General features: G+C 37.2%; 1 protein-coding gene across 5 annotated transcripts in view; it reads right to left on the bottom strand.

Moving 5' to 3' along the window:
* Window positions 1–5,209: 5,209 nt before the first annotated feature.
* Window positions 5,210–20,097, bottom strand: part of LOC114293079 (uncharacterized) — a 68,776-nt gene continuing 53,888 nt past the window's right edge. For all 5 annotated transcript variants that reach the window (XM_028237106.2, XM_082903415.1, XM_028237107.2 and 2 more), the window contains 2 exons: window positions 6,881–6,940; window positions 5,210–6,771 (listed from right to left, as the gene is read on the bottom strand). In XM_028237106.2, the coding sequence (XP_028092907.2) occupies window positions 5,512–6,771; window positions 6,881–6,940 (1,320 nt within the window). In that variant the 3' untranslated portion in view covers window positions 5,210–5,511. The remainder of the gene's footprint in view (window positions 6,772–6,880; window positions 6,941–20,097) is intronic.

Raw genomic sequence — 20,097 nt, 5'->3', positions numbered from 1 at the left:
TCTGTTTGGCTTATTATAGTTTGCCTTATCCAGTCTTTCGCTTTTACACTTTGTTCCATTAGCTATCTCTTTTGCTTTGGTTCATTATGATGCTGGATACCCATCAGCTTCAGCCTTCTGCAAAGCCCAAGATGGCATTAGATAAGTGTGCCTTCTACTATCAGAGGGGCCATTGGAAGTATCACTGTTCCAAAAAAGGATGTCTGTTTGGCTCATCTTCTCAGCAATCTCAGATCCAGTTTTGCCCTTCTTCTCTGAGTAATTTTCAAGCTTTTGTCGGTTCTACTGCATTTGTTCCAGCTCCTGATCCTGACTTGGCTTCCTTGAGAGCTTAGATTAATCAGCTTCAGCATACATTGTCTACCTCACAGCCCTCCTTGTATGCCCCTATTGTTTCCTCTCTTCATTCAAATTTGCTTGGGACTTCTTCAGGTATCTCTTCATCTGTCTGAATTTTTTACTCTAGTGCTTCTCATTATATGACTCCCAATCTCTTCTTACTTCAAAATTGTACTCCCTCTCCCTCTCCTATTACTGTTAATGCCGCTAATGGGTATGGTATGTCTGTTATATCTGTTGGGTCTGTCTTACCATCTGCTATGTCTATTGTCTCTATTCCATCTGTTCTTTATGTTCCTCAGTTATCTGTCAGTTTATTATCTATCAGTCAGCTTGATTCATCCGATTTTGATGTTATCTTCTTTTCTTCTATCTATTTTGTGCAAGATCGAATATCCAAGCGGCATATTGGGACTGGCCGCAGAGTTAGAGACCTTTATGTGGTGAAGAGCCTACATCTGCCTATGGCCCCCTCTTCGACTGCCTTTTCCTCTTTTCAGTTAGATTCTCTGTCTAGTCCTTTCTACTTGTGGCATTCTAGATTAGGGCATTTGTTTACTAACCATTTACGGTCTTTAGCTCAGTCTGGTATATTGGGTAAAGTTTCTCCTAGTGAACTTACTGAGTGTCGGAGGTGTAAACTTGCCAAAATGACAACCTTACATTTTCGTAAAAATACTTCCTTATCTGATATACCGTTTTCTTTAGTTCATACTGATGTTTGGGGTCGTTCTCCTGTTCTCACCAAACGGGGTTCTGCATACTATGTGTCATTTGTTGATAACTGCACTCGTTGCACTTGGATTTATCTTATGACTCATAAGTTTGATTTCTATCAGATATATCGTACCTTTCAGTCTATGATCACTGCTCAGTTTGGGTCTACAATTAAAGCGTTACGGTTTGACTTGGGTGGGGAATATTTAAAAAATGAGTTCTGTGAGTATTTGGCCAATTTGGGTACCATTCACCAAACTTCTTGTACTGATACACTTGCCCCAGATGGTTGAGCCGAGTGTAAATACCGGCATCTCCTTTAGATAGCTAGGTCTCTTCTTCTCTCTGCCTTAGTCCCATCTCCGTTTTGGAAAGAAGCAGTTCTTACTACTATTTTTCTTGTCAACCATATGCTTACTCCCCTTTTTTTTTGGTTGGTCTCCTTATGAGGCTCTGTTCTCTCAACTTTCCAATTACTTCCTCCTTCATGTGTTTGGGTCTACTTGTTTTGTCATTCTTCCTGATAAAGATCAAATCAAACTTAGTGCCCGGTTTGTCCAATATGTCTTTTTGGGTTATAATCCTACTCAAAAAGGCTATCGGTGTTACGACCCTATTTCCCGTCATCTTTATGTCTCCCGTTATGTTTCTTTTCTCGAACGTCTACCTTACTTTCAGCTTCCTCCTGTCACTGCTCCAATTTCCAAAGAGGATTTGGTTCACATTGACCCATTTCCTTCTAAGGTACCATCTGATGAGTACATCTCTACTGTTCCTCCTAAGCTTATTTCATCTTCTCCACCTTCTAACCCTTCTATTGAGTATCTTTCCACTAACTTCCCCAAGGCTATTCCTACTTCACCTTTGACCACTTCTCCTCCTCCTCCGTTGTTAGTCTATTCTCGTCGCAAGGCTTCTCCTCCACCGGTTGTCTCTACCTCTGCTGCTAATCATCTTGCTTCTAACGACTCTAATCCTACTATACACCAATATCCTACTCAAGCACGACGTCTTCCAAATAGGTTGGGTTGGTCTAATACATGTTTTTCTGCTTCCTATCGTACCTTTTGTCTGTTATTCACTCTTTTGCAGAACCTCGGTCTTACAAGGAGGCCTGTTAGGATCCTCATTGGGTTCAAGCTATAGAGGATGAGTTGTTTGCTTTACAAAAAACTAGTACTTGGGAGTTGGTTACTTTGTCTGCTGGTAAGAATTTGGTTGGTTACAAATGGGTCTACAAAGTCAAGACTCATTCTAATTGTTCTCTTAAGCGCCACAAAGCTCGTCTAGTTGCCAAAGGTTCTTACAGGAGTATGGTATTAATTATGAGAAAACCTTTGCTCCTGTTGCCAAGATGACTACTGTTCATGCTTTGATCTCTATTGCTGCTGTTCGTTCTTGGCCTCTTTATCAGATAGATGTTAAGAATGCTTTTCTTAATGGCCATCTCACTGAGGAGGTTTACTTGAGTCCTCCCTCTGGCCTTCACCATTCCTCTAGACAGGTTTGTCACCTTTGGCGTGCTCTGTATGGTCTGAAGCAGTCTCCTTGTGCTTAGTATGATCGTTTTTAGACTACTGTTATTGAGCTTAAGGTTTCATCCTTGTGCCCTGGACTCTGCTTTATTTCTTCTCCACACCTCCGCTGGATTTACTGCATTATTACTATATGTAAATGATATGATCATCACTAGTTCTGACGCTTCTACTATATCTGAGGTCAAGCAACATCTTTGCCGCACCTTTGAAATGAAGGATCTGGGCGAATTGTGGTATTTTCTTGGTACTGAGGTAATTTCTTCTCCCAATGGCTACTTTCTATCTCAGGCCAAGTATGCCAATGAGGTTATTCATCGTGTTGATCTTACTGACACTAAGATTTGTGATAACCCCATTGAGCTTAATGTAAAGCTCAACACTATTGATGGTGTTCTTTTGGATGATCCTACTTTCTATCGAGAGCTCGTGGGTTGCTTAGTCTATCTGACAATTACTCATCCTAATCTTGCCTATGTTGTTCATGTGGTTAGTCAATTTGTCTCTCTGCTCCTCGCGTTACCCATTGGGCTGCTTTGGTTCACATTCTTCGCTATCTCTGGGGCACTATATTTCAAGGTTTACTATTGTCTTCTACTTCCTCTTTGGACTTGGTGGCTTATGTTGATTTTGATTGGTCTAATGATGTCACTGATCGCAAGTTTACTTCTGACTTTTGCATGTTTCTTGGTGATTCCTTGATTTCTTGGAAGGCAAAAGAAACAGACTGTTGTAGCGCGTTCCACTGCCAAGGCTAAGTACCGTGCCATTGCTCCTGCCATTGCTGAGATTGTTTGGCTTCGTTGTCTCTTGATTGAGTTGGGTGTCCTTCAATTTTCTCCAACCTCTTTTTACTGTGACAACCGTAGTGCTATTTAGATTTCACATAACACTGTCTTTTATGAGCGAACGAAGCACATTGAGATTGATTGTCATTTTGTACGTCAGCATCTGCAGTCTGGCTCCATCTCGCTTCCTTTCATCTCTTTGGCATTCTAACTTGCTGATTTCTTTAGGAAGACTCACACCACTGTTCGCTTTCAGTTTCTTCTTGACAAACTATCAGTGTTTTATGTTAAAACACCTTGGGTTTGAGCAAGGGTGTAAGCACATCATGTTAATTATGGAAATGTATTTTAAATTGATTGTGAATATTAGATTGATTGTATTTCCTATTTCAGATTAGGGTTAGGATTGCTATATATATTGGTAGTAATCTTTGTATTAGAACAATTGAATGTACAAGTTTATTCAGAATCTTACAACACCAACCACCACTGTTGTCATTTTTACTGCCACCATAACTACTGCTACCACCACCACCACCGCTATCGTTGTCACGGATAACCCCCATCATTTCACTACCACACCACACCAACACCCACCAACAACCACTCTCTCTCCACCAACACCACCGCCACCATCTCCATTGACACCATAACCACCACCATCACCTCACCACCACAATATAAAAATTATAATAAAAAATTTAAAAATATAATTTTCAAATTGCATTTTTCATATATCAAACAACTTATTTTAGTTCAACATTAAATTTTTTATCCAACAAATTATTACAAAATTCACTATTTAATTTTATCAGATCACCTTAATTGGACTCTTAACTCAAAGGTTCACCTCTTATTGGCCTCACAGTATACACATACATATATATATATATATATAGTCTGCATTTATACATTTTGAAACACTCCGTAATAAATGATAAATTATATGAATATATACATATATTACAAAAGGAGAAAACTATTAAACAACCCAAAGCAATATTTTTATTTTATTGTTTTGTCGAAGATAACGTTAATATATTTGGTATAATTAGATTACAACTAAAAGGTTCATTACTACATCAATTCAAACCATTGATCTCCCACTCACTACATCTGAAAGTGTAACTATTAGACCATTAGACCACACCCCAATATCTAACAACCCAAAGCATTTGTTCAGTACCAAACTTGAAAACCATAACTTCTGTACATGGGATAAGAAATAAGGGTGCAAAACATTAATTTGAAGGAAGATTTGTGGGGAATAGAATAAAAGAAATAAACTTAGGCCTCGTTTGGCAAGTGACTCTTTTAGCTAAAAAGTCAAAAAGTTACTAAAAAAACTAAAAAGCCAACAATTCATATAAAAAAATCAAAAATTCTTTTTTCTCTCTACTTTTTGCACATCTTTTCGTAAAAAGTCAAAAAAATCACCTCAAATATACTAATTTTTTTTACATCACATTTTAGCTAAAAGTCAAAAAGTTACTAAAAAAACCTGTTCCCAAACAATGCCTTAAACTTCATTGATTTTTCCTTCTCTTTTCAACAAATCCCTCTTCAAATCATCAATCCAAACATGGGTTAAATGTAAATGTGGAGAGGTGTTTGACCACATGAAATAAAAGATTTTCACCGAATGGGACACAAGTATAAAATAATCACAGAATGAGATATATGTATGAGATAAAAACTAGACCCCACTTATCTAAGACCCATACCTTTGTCAAACATCTATATCTTATTCTGTGAAAATCTTCCATATTCGAAGCATAACTGATTTGGAATATAAGATGAGAGCATTCAGGATAGATGAACAAGGAAGCCTAAAGATTGAACATTACTACGTTTCTGATTAATAAAACAACTAACAAACTACAAGATCTTAGATCTTTACAGTTGTATCACGCTGCAGTAACTGTATTGCCTAGTGACAGCAAAGAGTTACCTTATACACAAAGGTCAAAGATAAACAAGAACGTTTCACCTTGAACAGCATATATGTAGCAACAACTTTAACAACCATTGAAGATCAGAGCACTTGGAGACTCTGCTAAAGCATCAAACTGCAATCAACTTCCTGCATATTTACAAGTTGAACTTCCCGGTCAAAGAGAGAGTTCTTAATATCAAGTCCTCCGACGTCGTTTATCAACTGGATGGAACGGAAGTCTGACACCAGAGTTGGGTGGAGGCCCAAGAATTGAGGCAGCGTTGAACCCCATTGAAGAACTCAGACCCCTTTCAAGAGGCCTGGCCGGTGGTGGTGATGGTCCCTTGGTTGGACAATGAAATGTAGGATGGAAAGCTTGGGAAGAAAACGATTGATAGGTAGCAGAAGGGAATCCAGGCCGTGGAGGGCCTTGAGCTGAAGTTCGGAAAGTTGGGTTTGGAAGTTCAGAGGACATAGTAGTTGATGCCCTAACTGTTTCTACCAATGATTGCCTCCGTAGCTCGGGGGGGCACCATTCAGGCATGTCATCATCGTCATCAAAAAGATTCTTAGGAGGGGCAAACACAGTAGCTGCACCAACCAGAGTAGTTGTAACTTTGTTTTGAATGCTTTGTCTTTCTTCCCTACTGGGGAAAACCGGGATCTGGGGCTCACCCTCACAATTTTTTTTCAAAGAAGGCCTGGGAAGCATCGAATGATCCAATACATTAGGTGTTCCTGGCAGCACTGACCTACCAGTATTTCTAATTCCTTCAGTTAGAGGTATCTTGTCCAACAACACAGTACCTGAAGGCTTGCTCATATTGGTTTGAGAAATTCCACACACAGTCGTGAAGTCATATTCAGGAAGATCATCATCATCAGACAAAGATGTGATTTCTTTCAGTAATTCAGATGCTTTGGGTTGCTCTGATCCTGAGCAGCAGGTTAGATGAGTTTCAACCACAGGTTTTGGAAGTCCCACTGGAGTGGATGTTGAATCACCTGGGACTGAAGAAGTAGTGAGCAAAGAATTAGGACCCAAGAACGAATTACTGATCTCAATCGGGATTTTGCTGGAGTTATTGACATTCTTGCTTTCACAACCACTTTTCCCCACACCCTCACTAGATGCTTGAGTTGGTTTCGTGACAGACAAATGTTTTTCTGCAGCTTGAAGCATTGGAGAGTCAGAAGGAGAGTTTAGAGGCTGTGAAGAGTTGCTCTTACTCTCTGGTTTCTTCACAACAGAATTTGAAGATGTTTTGTTTCTCCGCCACACTACACAACCTATCATTGAGTCCCGGTTGTCCTCAACTGCTGCCATGCCCTTGAAGAAACCATATTTTGCAAGAATTGTTATTATGGCGTCACTGCGAGGACAGATGTAAAGATCGATCCCTGGTGAGAGCTTTGCAAACCCAACTCTCTCCCCTTTCTTGTATCCTTTTGCAATCTGATAATGAGAATGACAGGAAAGAATAAAATATTATCCAATTAACAGAGAAACAATAATGCATATGTAGATTCAGAATGCTGTAAATTTTGAAATAATTTACACGCACCTCTTTCATGCCTTTGAGACCGGTTTCAGAAGATCCTTCCTTCCAGCAAAGTGAAATTACCTAAGAAAAATGAATGACTCCTTTTAGCATTTCACCTTAAAAGAGATAGTAGGTAGATATGCAGGTTTTTATTTTGTAACAAATTGAATCTTTGCAACACACAGAAGGTCATGCTTGTATTCTAAAAGATCTAGCAAGTTCGACATAATAGAGAACCCCCATCCAACATAAAACTATATTAGAAATGAGAAGTCTGAAATAAACATCCACTGAACTAAACAGCCTAAGCTCCTAGGTTCATAGCTTGGCCAACAAAACTGGCCGGTATTACAAAATAACCATGCATAGCTAAAATTTTTCTTTTTTTCTTTTTTTTTTTAAAAGTGGTTTCTTCCTTCTCGATTTTCAATAAATTGTTCTATGCAGTCTGTCACAGGTTCAGCCATCGAAGTGTCGGGTATCATTGCATCATTATTTTCACTAAGAAAAATGATCTCGCAAGAACCTAAGACTAGAATTGTGTTTGGCAAGGAGATGACAGTATACACAAATAGCACTGAATCATCAGGATCTCAAGAGAACTTAAACCTCTCCAGAGAGTTTGCCAGACTGGGTTCCCTATGCTTTCCACATCTCCATAATAAAGTCAATCTCCAAATCATCCATCATTAACACCCTCTTGCAAATTCATGAATAAATTAACTGCACAATTGGCATTAAAACCCTCTTGCTAATGTAATTTCCAGAGTTCAGAAAGATCTAACAATGGGCATATTCATTCAACTTTTTTGTCTTTGCTTTTCCCTTTTTACCCCCCAGCTTTTTCCTTTTTTTTTTGGTTTTTCCCTGCTTAGCCACATGCAAAGTTTATGATACATACTTTCATATTTTTCCAAAGTCAATGGTTACCAAACACCACACAGTTAAATACATTAGAAATAATTGGAGGCTATTCAAATTTCAAGTACCTCTTTAGGACACTATTTAATACAGGATTGTTTAGCTCCATAATTGAATTCATGATTAATTCCCCATCTTTTAACAGCCACCCAATGATCAAAATGCCAGAAGAGAGAAGGATTTCAGTGTCAAACTTGGAGAATTACAACAAATGAAATAACTCCAGTTGTGAGTAAAAGTTACTGAGATTTAATGGAATTGTTGTACATAGGATTAGGTAATTTATATTTATTATTGTCAGAAAACAGTGGACAATTGACTAAGTTGCTCCCATCTGTTTTCTCTGGTTACTGGTACTCTCGAAAACAATATGTGCTTCTTTACAATTTGCAAAGAATCATATCGTTAATTTTTACATTGCATTCAATCATTTCAGATATCTGTCCTGTAATATGAAAAGAATTTAAGTGGATCAGACAGTGTATCTTTTTCTTTCAAGAGAAACATAAATTTGTTTTAAGCTTAAAATTTTGGTATAATGCCTGCGATCCTCAAGCTGTGTTTGGATCAAGGTTTGAATGGGAATTTGTGGAGGGAAAGAAAAAGAGAAGCGAAAAGAGAAGGGAATAAAAAATAAAAAATATATATAAAAAGCTTATATTTCATTCACATTTCCCTTCCTTTTTTCTTTCCCTCCACAAATCCTTGACCGATACACAGCCTTAAAGCAGATATTGTTAACACAATAATCTCATCTTCAAGGTTTGAGTCTAAACACAATAATTCTTGACTGTTTAGTTATTTTCCTTCATCAAACACTTGTCTTTTCCTAATCTGAGAGGAAGTTGATTAGATTAATTGGAGAAACAGGCCTTGTATCAGATGTTTCCTCTAAAAAATAGAAAATAAAAAAAGTAGTGATAAATGTATGAATAATATTAGTTGAATAGTCAATTTCAACTTTTTGGAAGAAATCTAATGAGGTTTCCTGGTACTATAATGTTTTAGTGAAATTCTTCTAGAGAAAAAATGGGTCTCCACTGCTCTTCACGTGGTCATACAATGACAAAGTGATTGTGTGTCAACGACAAAGTTGCCATGTGTCAACGAAAAAGTGGTCGTGTGTCAACCTATGAGACCCAGAAGAAGATGTTGAAAACATTGATGAAGAGTCAACAGAAAGAGTATCACAACAGATTTGTGGAAATCAGGGCAAAATATCCGCTATATGGTAATTATAACTCATTTTATTAACGATGATTGGCAATTACAAAAGCATTCAACTTTTGCAATGTACCACCTCCACATACTGGTGTTATCATTGTTGGTGCCCTTCACAAATGTTTAGTTGAATGGGGCTTTGAAAACAAGGTGGCTACTGAGTAGACAATGCTTTGAGGGTCTTAAAAGAATACTTTGCATTGAATAAGAAATTAGCTTTAGGCCGTGAACTTTTCCATGTGTGTTGTGCATACAATATCATCACCTTGGTGAAATTGGAGATATTGTTGATGGTGTTCAGGAAGGTGTAAAGTATTTGGCTGCATCAGAAGCATACCTTATTCAATTCAAGTAGATTGCTAAGCAGTTGAAATCACCTTCAAAAATAAATTTTTTGGATTGTCCTACACTATAGACTGGAGGGTTATTGCTGTGGAGTGTAAAGATATCTTCCCTAGTATGAAAGGGATTTGGGTTTCGTTTACGTGCCTAGCCTTGAAAATTGGGTAAAAGTTGAAAATGTATGTCAATTTGTTCACAAATATCATTTCTTGAAGTGAATCACAGAGGTTTAGAGGATGAAAGAAAGTCAGTGGAAGACAATGAGTACATTCAAGCAATGGCTTCGAAGATGAAGATAAAGCTTGACAAATATTAGGGTCAATGCAATTTGTTGATTGTTTTCTTGGATCCAAGATACAAAATGATGCTTGTTGAGTTTTATTTACTAGAGAACTACCCGGAGGCTGAAGCTTTTAGAAATATTTCTATGGTTTGTCAGGCTCTATGTGAACTCTACGATGAGTATTTTCCTATTCCTACTTCACTAAATGCACAGGAAGTTGATTCTTCTAATAGTTCTATGCATGGTAATGGAAAAACTGTTGTGATGGGAAAATGCAAAGTAGAATATTTTGTTAGAAAAGTCAACACCATTTAGCCTGCGAAATTTGACTTGGAAATTTAATTCGAAAATTTTTATATTTGTAATGAAGGTTCAAAAATCTATTTTGATGCATTAGAGTCATAATCGTATATTATCCAACATGGCATGTGACATATTGTCAGTTCCCACCTCCATCGCTTCAAAATACACATTCAATGCTAGAGGTAAAGTTATTGATCCTTATCATGCAACATTGTCAGTAAAAACAATTCAAATATTACTCCGTGGAGCTGACAGCGTACATGCATTACTTGACTGAAGAAACCATCGGATATAAGTATAATCTTTTGTTCTATACAATGAAAAAGCCCATAATAATCAGTTTACGTGAAAATATATATATATTAAAATGAAAATTTTTTCTTTTTTTAATAGACTACAGAACCATATATCAAGGAGATTTTACTGCCTTCATGGTCAATACAATGAGCCTTCTTGTAGTTGGACCAAGGTTTTAAAAACCGGACCAGACCGGCCGGTTCGACCGGTTGAACCATCGACCGGTCGGGATTCCAGTCCGTATACACCCACTAAACCTTTTGAAACAAAAAACAGGCCTATTTTGTGACAACCGGAAAAACCGGCGGTTGAATCGCCGAACCGGTCGACCCGGATGCGGTTCACTTGGTCAATAAAGTTGAATTTTTTTCTTTTTTTTATTATTCTTTCTTTCTTTATTTCTTTTCTTTCTTTCTTTCTTATTTTACATATATATATATATATATATATTATATAAGAAAATTTTAATTGGAAATTCTCTTTTAAGGATCTCCTTTTGTGAGGAATCCCATTGAGAGCTTGAAATTATTGTGAAAGCCTCTACCTATTTATAAGAAAAAAATTCTTCCAAAAAACTCAAGAAATCTATATGGGATCAATCAAATTTATTGGAAGGAAACTTAAAATTTTGATATCCCTCCAAAATTTTTGCTCTTCTTTCAATCAAATTATTTGAATTAAAATTATATGGAGGGCATATTGAATATTTGATTTATTCTTCCAAAATTAAAATTAATAATATTTTAAATTATATCTTTATATTTTTTAGTAAAAGAAGTATTAGGAGAAATATTTAAGATTATTTAATTTTTTTAATTTATAATTTTATTACTTATATTTTTATTTAAATATAATTTTAATATATTTATGACGTCACGGTTCGATTCCGGTTCAACCCGACGGTTGAACCAGTGACCCGTCCACCCGATCCTTTTTCCAGTTCACTCACCGGTCTGGTTTTTAAAACATTGGTTGGACATCCTTGAGAGGAATTTTTTATTTGTAATTTCTTTCATTGAATTAATGAGTTGTTCATATTTATTATTTTAAATGCTTTAAGCTAAAATTAATCTATCAAATGGGACTCATTTTGGAGAATTGCAGGTTTATGCGTGTACCAATTTGGAGACATTAGCAGACATTTTAATTGATCTTTTTTTCTTATTAAGATGGACCTTAGAAACTCTTTTGCTTTAAAATATATATATATATATATATATATTTGAGTGCTTGACTTTCTATTTTGCACAACTTATGTTCAAGTTTTTTGTTGACCATGTGTAGTTATATATATATTTGCTAGATGTTAATGCAATTGAAGTTCAATGAGTTGTTCATATTTATTATTTTAAATGCTTTAAGCTAAAATTAATCTATCAAATGGGACTCATTTTGGAGAATTGCAGGTTTATGCGTGTACCAATTTGGAGACATTAGCAGACATTTTAATTGATCTTTTTTTCTTATTAAGATGGACCTTAGAAACTCTTTTGCTTTAAAATATATATATATATATATATATTTGAGTGCTTGACTTTCTATTTTGCACAACTTACGTTCAAGTTTTTTGTTGACCATGTGTAGTTATATATATATATTTGCTAGATGTTAATGCAATTGAAGTTGGAATATGTTGTTTTATGTTTTGTTCAGATTAATTTACTTTGTTTTGTGATTGATTTTCCTTATTTTTCTATGTTCTGCTGATTGATTTTCATAATTCGCTGAGATTGTTTATACAATGTTTGTCCTCCTTTTGATTTGCTTCTGCATTAGGGTGTTATGTTTAAGTCTTTGAGCTCTATGGATTGTCTGGTCTTTTATTGTTCATAGTTTGATTCCATTGTGTGTTCAAGCATAAGCTCAAACTCCATCATTTGTAAACGAGCTAAATTGACACAAGCTGAAACTGCTAAAGTATCAAACGAGCCAAGCTTGAGCTCAACTTGAGCTTGAACTTGACAAAATTTCACCGATCCAAGCCAAGCCGAGGACCTTGTCTTGCCTGCAGCCTTACATGTCTACACCCAAAATAGCTAAAACTCCGGTTCATGGTATTTTATATTACACTTTTTTTGTATTACAAGATGATCCCTCCAATTTGCAAGGTCAAGGAAAGGCATAGTAAGTAGTCTTTCTGGTCCTTTTCTTCATAAGTCATTTTGTTTCCTTCATAAGCTGGTTACCAAAGCTGGTGGTTGGTTTAATAGATTTTTAAGCATGCACATTTGAGTTATACTAGCCAGCCAAGTATTAATAATGAAGTTTTATAATTAAGCTATGGATTCATATCTAATTCTTAGGATGTTAGAACCTAATCTCATGGGTATGGCTTAAGCATTCAATTTTGGTGATGTTTGCTAAATGGGTGGTAAACCGCCAAAGAAATGTGGTATTGTTGATTTAAAAGGAAGCTAGTGGAAAACAAGGGCACTCTTCATGCCAAATAGAGTGAAGCATAATAATTAAGTGACAAAAATAATTTATGAGATTCAATTATTGTGCATGAAAGTTATTCCATTTTCCAGGATTTTGTTCCTCTCCTAAAGGAGATAGACTACTAGTTCTAAGTGATGGTTGGTCATGATTGACAGTCTAGGAAACATGACTAGAACATTAATTTCAATAAGAGTCAGATGGATGCAATTTCCGAAGTGGCTTAACTTAGTTTAATGATAAAGTTGAAAACCTTGTATAGTTAAGGCTCATTCTTTGGTTCTAAACTGACAGCTTCTCTCACCCACTGCTTTTAGAATGAATTACAGTGTAACATGAAGGTGAAGTTTACAACCATTTTGTAATGCACTCCATATGAAGTGACAGAACTAATATAGCAAGGAAGGCTACTAACTTCTAAGTCAATAAATCATTTAAACAATTAACAAAATGGCAAGACTATGATTTAAGTAGAATGAGAACCAGATGTTCTAAGAAGCATGGACACGGACACATGACACGACACGGATACGACACAAACACGCCGACATGATAATTTTAAAAAAATGTAGGACACGACACGCGGGGGACACGGATAAAATATATAATTTTATATATTTATTATATGTTATATATATGAATATATCATTCAAAAATAATAAAAAAATGTAATATGACATTAATCCCTATAAATTTATATGATTTTTGTTTTATTATTGTATCTTAAATTGTTTTGTTCAAATTTATAATTAGTTTCACACGTGTCTAATTGATAGACATGTGTGTTTAAGAGATGTATACGTGTGTCTTCTAAGTGTCCAAAGAGTGTCCGGGTCTTTAAAAGATAGGACACGTTATAAAAAGTGTCAGACACGTGTCGGGAAAGTGTCCAAAGAGTGTCGGTGTCCGACACGGACACGACACGACACGGATACGTTACCTTTTTAGAAGTGTCCGTGCTTCTTAGCAGATGTTTATATTTTCCAACTAAAGAAGGGAGACATGAAAAACAAATAACATCTTTGGTGCTGAAAATGCTGATATGTTCCAAAACATGGTGTACACTTTCGTTCCAAAAATGAGAATTTAGCGATCTAAAGTGATTCCAAAATTTGTCCATTATATATTCTAAAAAATTTATTATAGGAGGAAAAAAAACAAATATAATGAACTAAAATCTAGAGAGAAAAAATGGAGTTTTTGCACAACCGAATATAAAGGGTATATTTGGTAATATTTACGTTTTCAGTTTATATTTACAAAAATTTTATAAACTGATTTTTGTTTATTTTTAGAAAAACATAAACTACAAATGCGTTTGGTAATTGACAAAATGTTTTAAAAAATTTAAAAATATAAAAAGAGTGAGAAATGACAAATGGTGGCAAGTGGCAGCGGAAGATGGTGGTGGAAAGTGGTGACGGTGGGTGGTGGGTGGTGGTGGTCGGTGGGTGGGTGACGGTGGCGGATGGTGGGTGGTATCGAGTGGGTGGTGGCGGCAGGTGGTGGCAGGTGGGTGGCGGAAGACGGGTGGTGGTGAGTGGTGGTGGGTGGGTGGGTGGGTGACAGTGGCGGGTGGTGGGTGATAGCGAGTGGGTGGTGGTGGTGGTGGCGGGTGGGTGACGGATAGCGGGTGGGTGACGGTGACGGTGACGGTGACGGGTGGTGGGTGGTAGCGAGTGGGTGGTGGTGGTGGTGGTGGTGGTGGCAGGTGGGTGGCGGGTGGCAGGTGGATGGCAGGTGGGTGGTGTTTGGTGGTGAGTGGTAGTGGCAGGTGGGTGGTGAGTGATGGTGCAGGTGGTGGTGGGGAGTGGGTGGTGGTAGCGGAAGACGTTGGTGGAAAATGGTGGCGGGTGGTGGCTAGTTTTGGGTGGTAAAAAAAAAAAAAAAACTCAAAACGGAAATATATTTTTTAAGTTTACATTTTTTAGCCAAATTTATAAACTGAGACCACTGATTTATAAATCAAAAATTTACCAAACAAGTTTTTATTTGAGTTTTTAAAATTTTTGTAAATATAAACAGAAAACTGAAAACGAAAGTGTTACCAAACGGCCCCAAAACAAATGGACCATAAAATTGTGTTTTTACATGATTATTTTATAACAATACTTTATGGATGTCTAACTATTAAAATATAATTGCTATTATATATTTATATAGTATCTTAAATTCGAATAGTGTGATCTATACAACACTACCCATATTGTACCACATGTTAGAGCATGTGGAAAACCTCATTTTCATTCCCGTTCCTCGTACCGGAACAATCCGTAGCTGCATGCATAGGATGGCTGAGTTGTCCATGGATCATCATCTCCATCATTGTGAGGTGGTTTGAGATATTTTTGGTATTTGCTCATTTCTATTTTTAGCATACAGCGGGTCATACCAAAATCTGTCCTCCAGTTTTAGGAGTGTTGGGGGTGTTGTGTGAAGAAGGTGAAAAAGGGGTGGATGGTGGCACCTTCATATGTGATGTGGTGTGTGTGAAGGAAGAGAAATCGGCAAGGATAGCAGTTTGCCCCTGCCTCGATCCGAGGACACATCCCTCACCCCACGTCCCGTAGGTTTTTCCCACCCTGATGAAGAATAGAGACAGGATGGGTTTTCTTTCCCCCAACTCAATTATATTTATTAAATCTCTTTGTATGTAATATATAATTTAATTTTCTTAAATATAATAAGACTAAAATACCAAAATATTAAACACTCATTGTCACTAATTTATCTCTCATCTTACATTTTTTAACTCTCATCACTTACCAATCATTATCCGTCATATCCGTCATCTAACATATCATCTCACTTTTATTAGTACTGCTATTCCCTAAGGTTGCAGAATTAACAAGCGCCAACCCATCTCCCCCCCCCCCCCCCAAAAGTATGGTTTGGGGCCGCACACTATAAACATGTCCCCGTCCTCCCTCACCCCTGTTGCCATCCCTATATTGCATACCTTCGTGTACTTCCACTAGCTTTGATATAACATTACCCTCGAGTTGTGAATAACGGTTTGCTATTATTACTTCCCAGAGAAGAAAAATGTAAAATGACAAAAATCCAACATAAGTACTACTAATGAATTTCAACGATAATTGACCAGTCAAGTTAGTCGGAGGGTTTTGTTTAGTAACAGATTTTCAAAAATGGTTAACCATAGTAAAGTTAGTAGCAGAACTTAGCTTCTTAGGTATCCATCAAATGTAAAAGAGCCACAGCATGGAAAAAACATGGCAACAAGGTAAAGTGAAAGTACCACCATGGCCTCATGGGCAGAGCTATTAACTAAGGGCTATTGGGAGCAACTCAAAATTTATGTTTTTACATGATTTTTAAAAATGGTTTTAATTTTCCCCCTAAGGTTTTATTTGCCAATTTTTTGATAAAGTTCTTGAAATTGCTGATTTAAACTCAACTTTAAGCCTCTCACACTCCCCTTTTTTTAAAATCTTTTGGCCTCTTACAAGGGGAGTATGAGAGGCTAGAAGTGAAATGTAAAAAAAATCGTGCTTTATTTTCTTCCCTTATTTCTCTTTCCTTTTGTCTCTCTCTATTTCCTCTCTTGTTTCCTAACAACACCATTTGCTCTTGTAAAGGCCAACCTGTCTTTTCATGTTCTCTCAAAAAACTTAAGTGATGCACAATATACAATCTTTTCTACTCACTTTTCAGTTAGTTTTGTGAAATTATATTATTGAACTATTAACTTTACTTATTTGCCGATTTGTGTTTACGTTATATGAATTGGTTTTTCATTTTAATTTTTTAAGAGTACAAGAACATCATATTATAACTCCGCCGGAGTTGTTAACAACTCCGCCGGTCCCAAGCCCGGGTTAAGGAGGAGGGTTGTGTGTTAGGTAGCCGACAGCCAACACGTAAAAAAAGCCGCTCGGATCCCTTATGAAAATGAATCCTACTTTGAATCGTTTAAATGCTAGGTCGTTCCCCTCAAGTAACGTGTTGCGCCTACCTCCGGATGTTTCGAAAAGTGAGCAAGGGGCGCCGCATCGACGCTTGGGTGCGGTGAAACATGGGCAAAGGTTCTCGTGTTTTTCTGGACGAGCACGGGTAAAGAAGCTAGTCCAAGACTATAGGTTTAGGATAGCCACTTAGAACATAGGAACCTTAACTGGTAAGACAATGAAATTGATAGATGTTATGATTAGGAGGAGAGTTAGTATAGCTTGCATACAAGAAACTAAGTGGATGGGAGAGAAAGCTAAGGAAATTGAAGATACCGGTTTTAAATTATATTATAGTGGTAAGGATAGACGCAGGAATGGGGTAGGTTTCGTGGAAAGTGCAGTGGTGGTCTCTAGGAAAGGGAATAGGATTATACTAGTTAAACTAGTTATTGGAGGGAATATAGTGAACATTATTACTGCATACGCCTCTTAAGTAGGGTTAGATGATCAGACTAAGAGGGATTTTTGAGAGCAAATGGATGAGATCTTACAGGAGATACCAGAAAACTTGGTTATAGGTGGAGATTTTAATGGCCATGTGGGCATAGATAAACTAGGTTATGAAAGGATGCATGGTGGATACGGTTTTGGTGATAAAAATGAGACTGGAGAGAGTACCTTAGATTTTGCGTTGGCTTCTGACCTGGTGGTAGCCAATACTATGTATAAGAAAAGGGAGGAGCATTTGATAACCTTTAAGAGTGGATTAGTTAAGAGCCAAATAGATTACTTCTTAGTGAGAAAAGTGAACCGCCTAAAATGCAATGATTGTAAGGTGATCCCTGGAGAGAGTCTGGTCTCTCAACATAGGATTTTGGTACTAGATTTATGTTTTAGAGGGCAATACCAAGCTAGGAAGGATGGTGGGCGTCGTAGGACGAGATGGTGGGACCTAAAAAGGAATAAAATAAAAATATTTAAGAATCGAATGGATAAGGAAGGTACTTGGGACTTAGTAGGTGATGCTAACACTATGTGGAACTCGATGGCCAATTGTATGAGGAGAATCTCAAGAGAAGTGCTTGGAGAGTCGAAAGGAACGGGACCCAGCTCTAGGGAAACTTGGTGGTAGAGGGAAGAGGTTCAAGCGGTAGTTAAGGCAAAAAAAGAGTGCTTTAAAAAGTGGCAGAAGGATAGAACTGAGGAAAACCTTGAGAGCTATAGATTGGCTAATAAGGAGGTCAAGAAAGTAGTTAGAGACTTAGGGATTGTTTGGGATGACCTAAATAAGTGCACTTTTTGTCTTTTTACGAAAAGATGTGCAGAAAAGTAGAGAGGTGATGTGATGGAAAAAAGATAAAAGGATGGATTATTTTGCAATTGCCAAACTTGGCCTAAGTTGAAAGCTTATGATGACCTATACACTAGACTAGATAGTAAAGAGGGAGAGAAGAGGATATACAAACTTGCTAAGATACGGGAAAGGAAAACAAGAGATTTGAATCAAGTAAAGTGCGTCAAGAGTGAGGATTCTAAGGTATTGGTGAAGGATGATGCGATTAAGGAAAGATGGAAGAATTATTTTGAGAAACTATTAAATGAGGAACATGGAGGTACGACAATAGGGGAAGAAATAGCCAGTAATACGATAAACCAAGACTATAGGTTTTATCGCAGGATTAGGAACTTTGAAGTGGAGATTGCACTTAAGAAGATGAAATCAAATAAAGCTTTAGGACCCGATGATATCCCTATTGAAGCTTGGAAGTATTTGGGTAAAAAAGGAGTTGCTTGGTTGACTAGGTTGTTTAGCAAAATTTTGTTAACTAGGAACATGCCAGATGAGTGGAGGAAGAGTATTTTAGTGCCAATCTATAAGAATAAAGGTGATGTCCAGAATTGTAACAACTATAGAGGAATCAAGCTAATGTGTCATATAATGAAAGTGTGGGAGAGGGTGATGGAACACCGATTGCGAGACATAACAGAGGTGTCAGAGAATCAATTTGGGTTTATGCCTGGTAGGTCAACAATGGAAGCGATCTATCTTTTGAGGAGAGTAATAGAAAAGAATAAAAAAAAAGAAAAGAGACATTCATATGGTATTTATCGACCTTGAGAAAGCATATGACAGAGTGGCCCGGGATATAATATGGTGGGTCTTAGAGAAGAAAGGGGTGACAAAAGGTTACATTGACGTGATTAGGGACATGTATGAAGGGGTGGTGACCACTATTAGATTGCCAGCTGGAGAGACAAATGAATTTCCCATCATTGTAGGGTTACACCAAGGATCTACCTTAACTCCTTATCTTTTTGCATTAGTTATGAACGAGTTGACGATAAATATTCAGGATGACGTGTCATGGTGTATGCTTTTTGCAGACGATACTATGCTAGTGGATGAGACTAGAGGAGTTAACACAAAGTTGGAGATTTGGAGAAAAGCTCTTGAATCTAAAGGATTCCGAATAAGTAGAACTAAGACAGAGTACATGGAGTGTAAATTTAGTAACAGTAACAATGAAAGCAGAGAAGAAGTGAAGATTGAGAACCAAGAACTGCCTAAGAGTGAACATTTTCGCTATTTAGGGTCAATTATCACAACAGCGGGAGAGATTGATGCAGATGTGGCCTATAGGATTAAGGCGGGATGGTGTAAGTGGAGAAGTGCGTCTGGGTATTGTGCGATAAACGAATACCCACTAAACTAAAATGTAAGTTTTATAGAACGGCTATTAGACCAGTTATGTTGTATGAGACGGAGTGTTGGGCAACCAAGAAACAACATGTAGATAAGATGAGTGTGGCTGAAATGAGGATGCTAAGGTGGATGTGTGGTAAGACTAGACAAGACAGGATTAGGAATGAGTGTATTCGGGAATGGGTAGGAGTAGCACCGATAGAAAATAAATTGAGAGAGAATCGATTGAGATGGTTTGGTCATATTCAACGGAGATCAACAGAGGCAGTAGTGAAGAGATGCGATGCTGTAACGGTAGATGGAAGTGTTAGGGGACGGGGTAGGCCTAGATTAACGTTGACTAGCGTTATAAATAGATATATGAATCTACTTAACTTGACTAATGAAATGACCTTTGATAGGGCCGCGTGGAGAAGAAGGATTCATGTAGCCGATCCCATTTGATGGGACTTAAGGCTTGGTTTGGTTTGGTTTGGTTTACAAGAACATCATATTATAGTTCTAGCCTAAGGGAGATGGGTTGCTGAATCAAACCAGCCAATAGGTGGGGTATTCAAGCGTCCCAACCACTGGGACATCAAAACGACTTTGTTTTCATTTTTATTATTCAAAATATTTGCTTATTTTGATTGCCAATTAAAAAAAACAAAAAACAAAAAAAAGACATAGTTCTACACTTCTAAGTAGCCCCTCGCAGGATAAAAGTCCTGGAACCGCCCCCAAGTACCACAGTGGTTTCTACGGAAACTGTTCAGCAATAGAATAATGTTGATGCTAGTAGGGAAACTATTGGGAATAATTAAGAAAAAACTAAAGTGAA

This window comes from Camellia sinensis, chromosome 13, assembly GCF_055761805.1.
Source record: "Camellia sinensis isolate YWXY chromosome 13, ASM5576180v1, whole genome shotgun sequence".
Taxonomy (NCBI): domain Eukaryota; kingdom Viridiplantae; phylum Streptophyta; class Magnoliopsida; order Ericales; family Theaceae; genus Camellia; species Camellia sinensis.
This window is presented reverse-complemented; position numbering and strand designations above follow the sequence as displayed.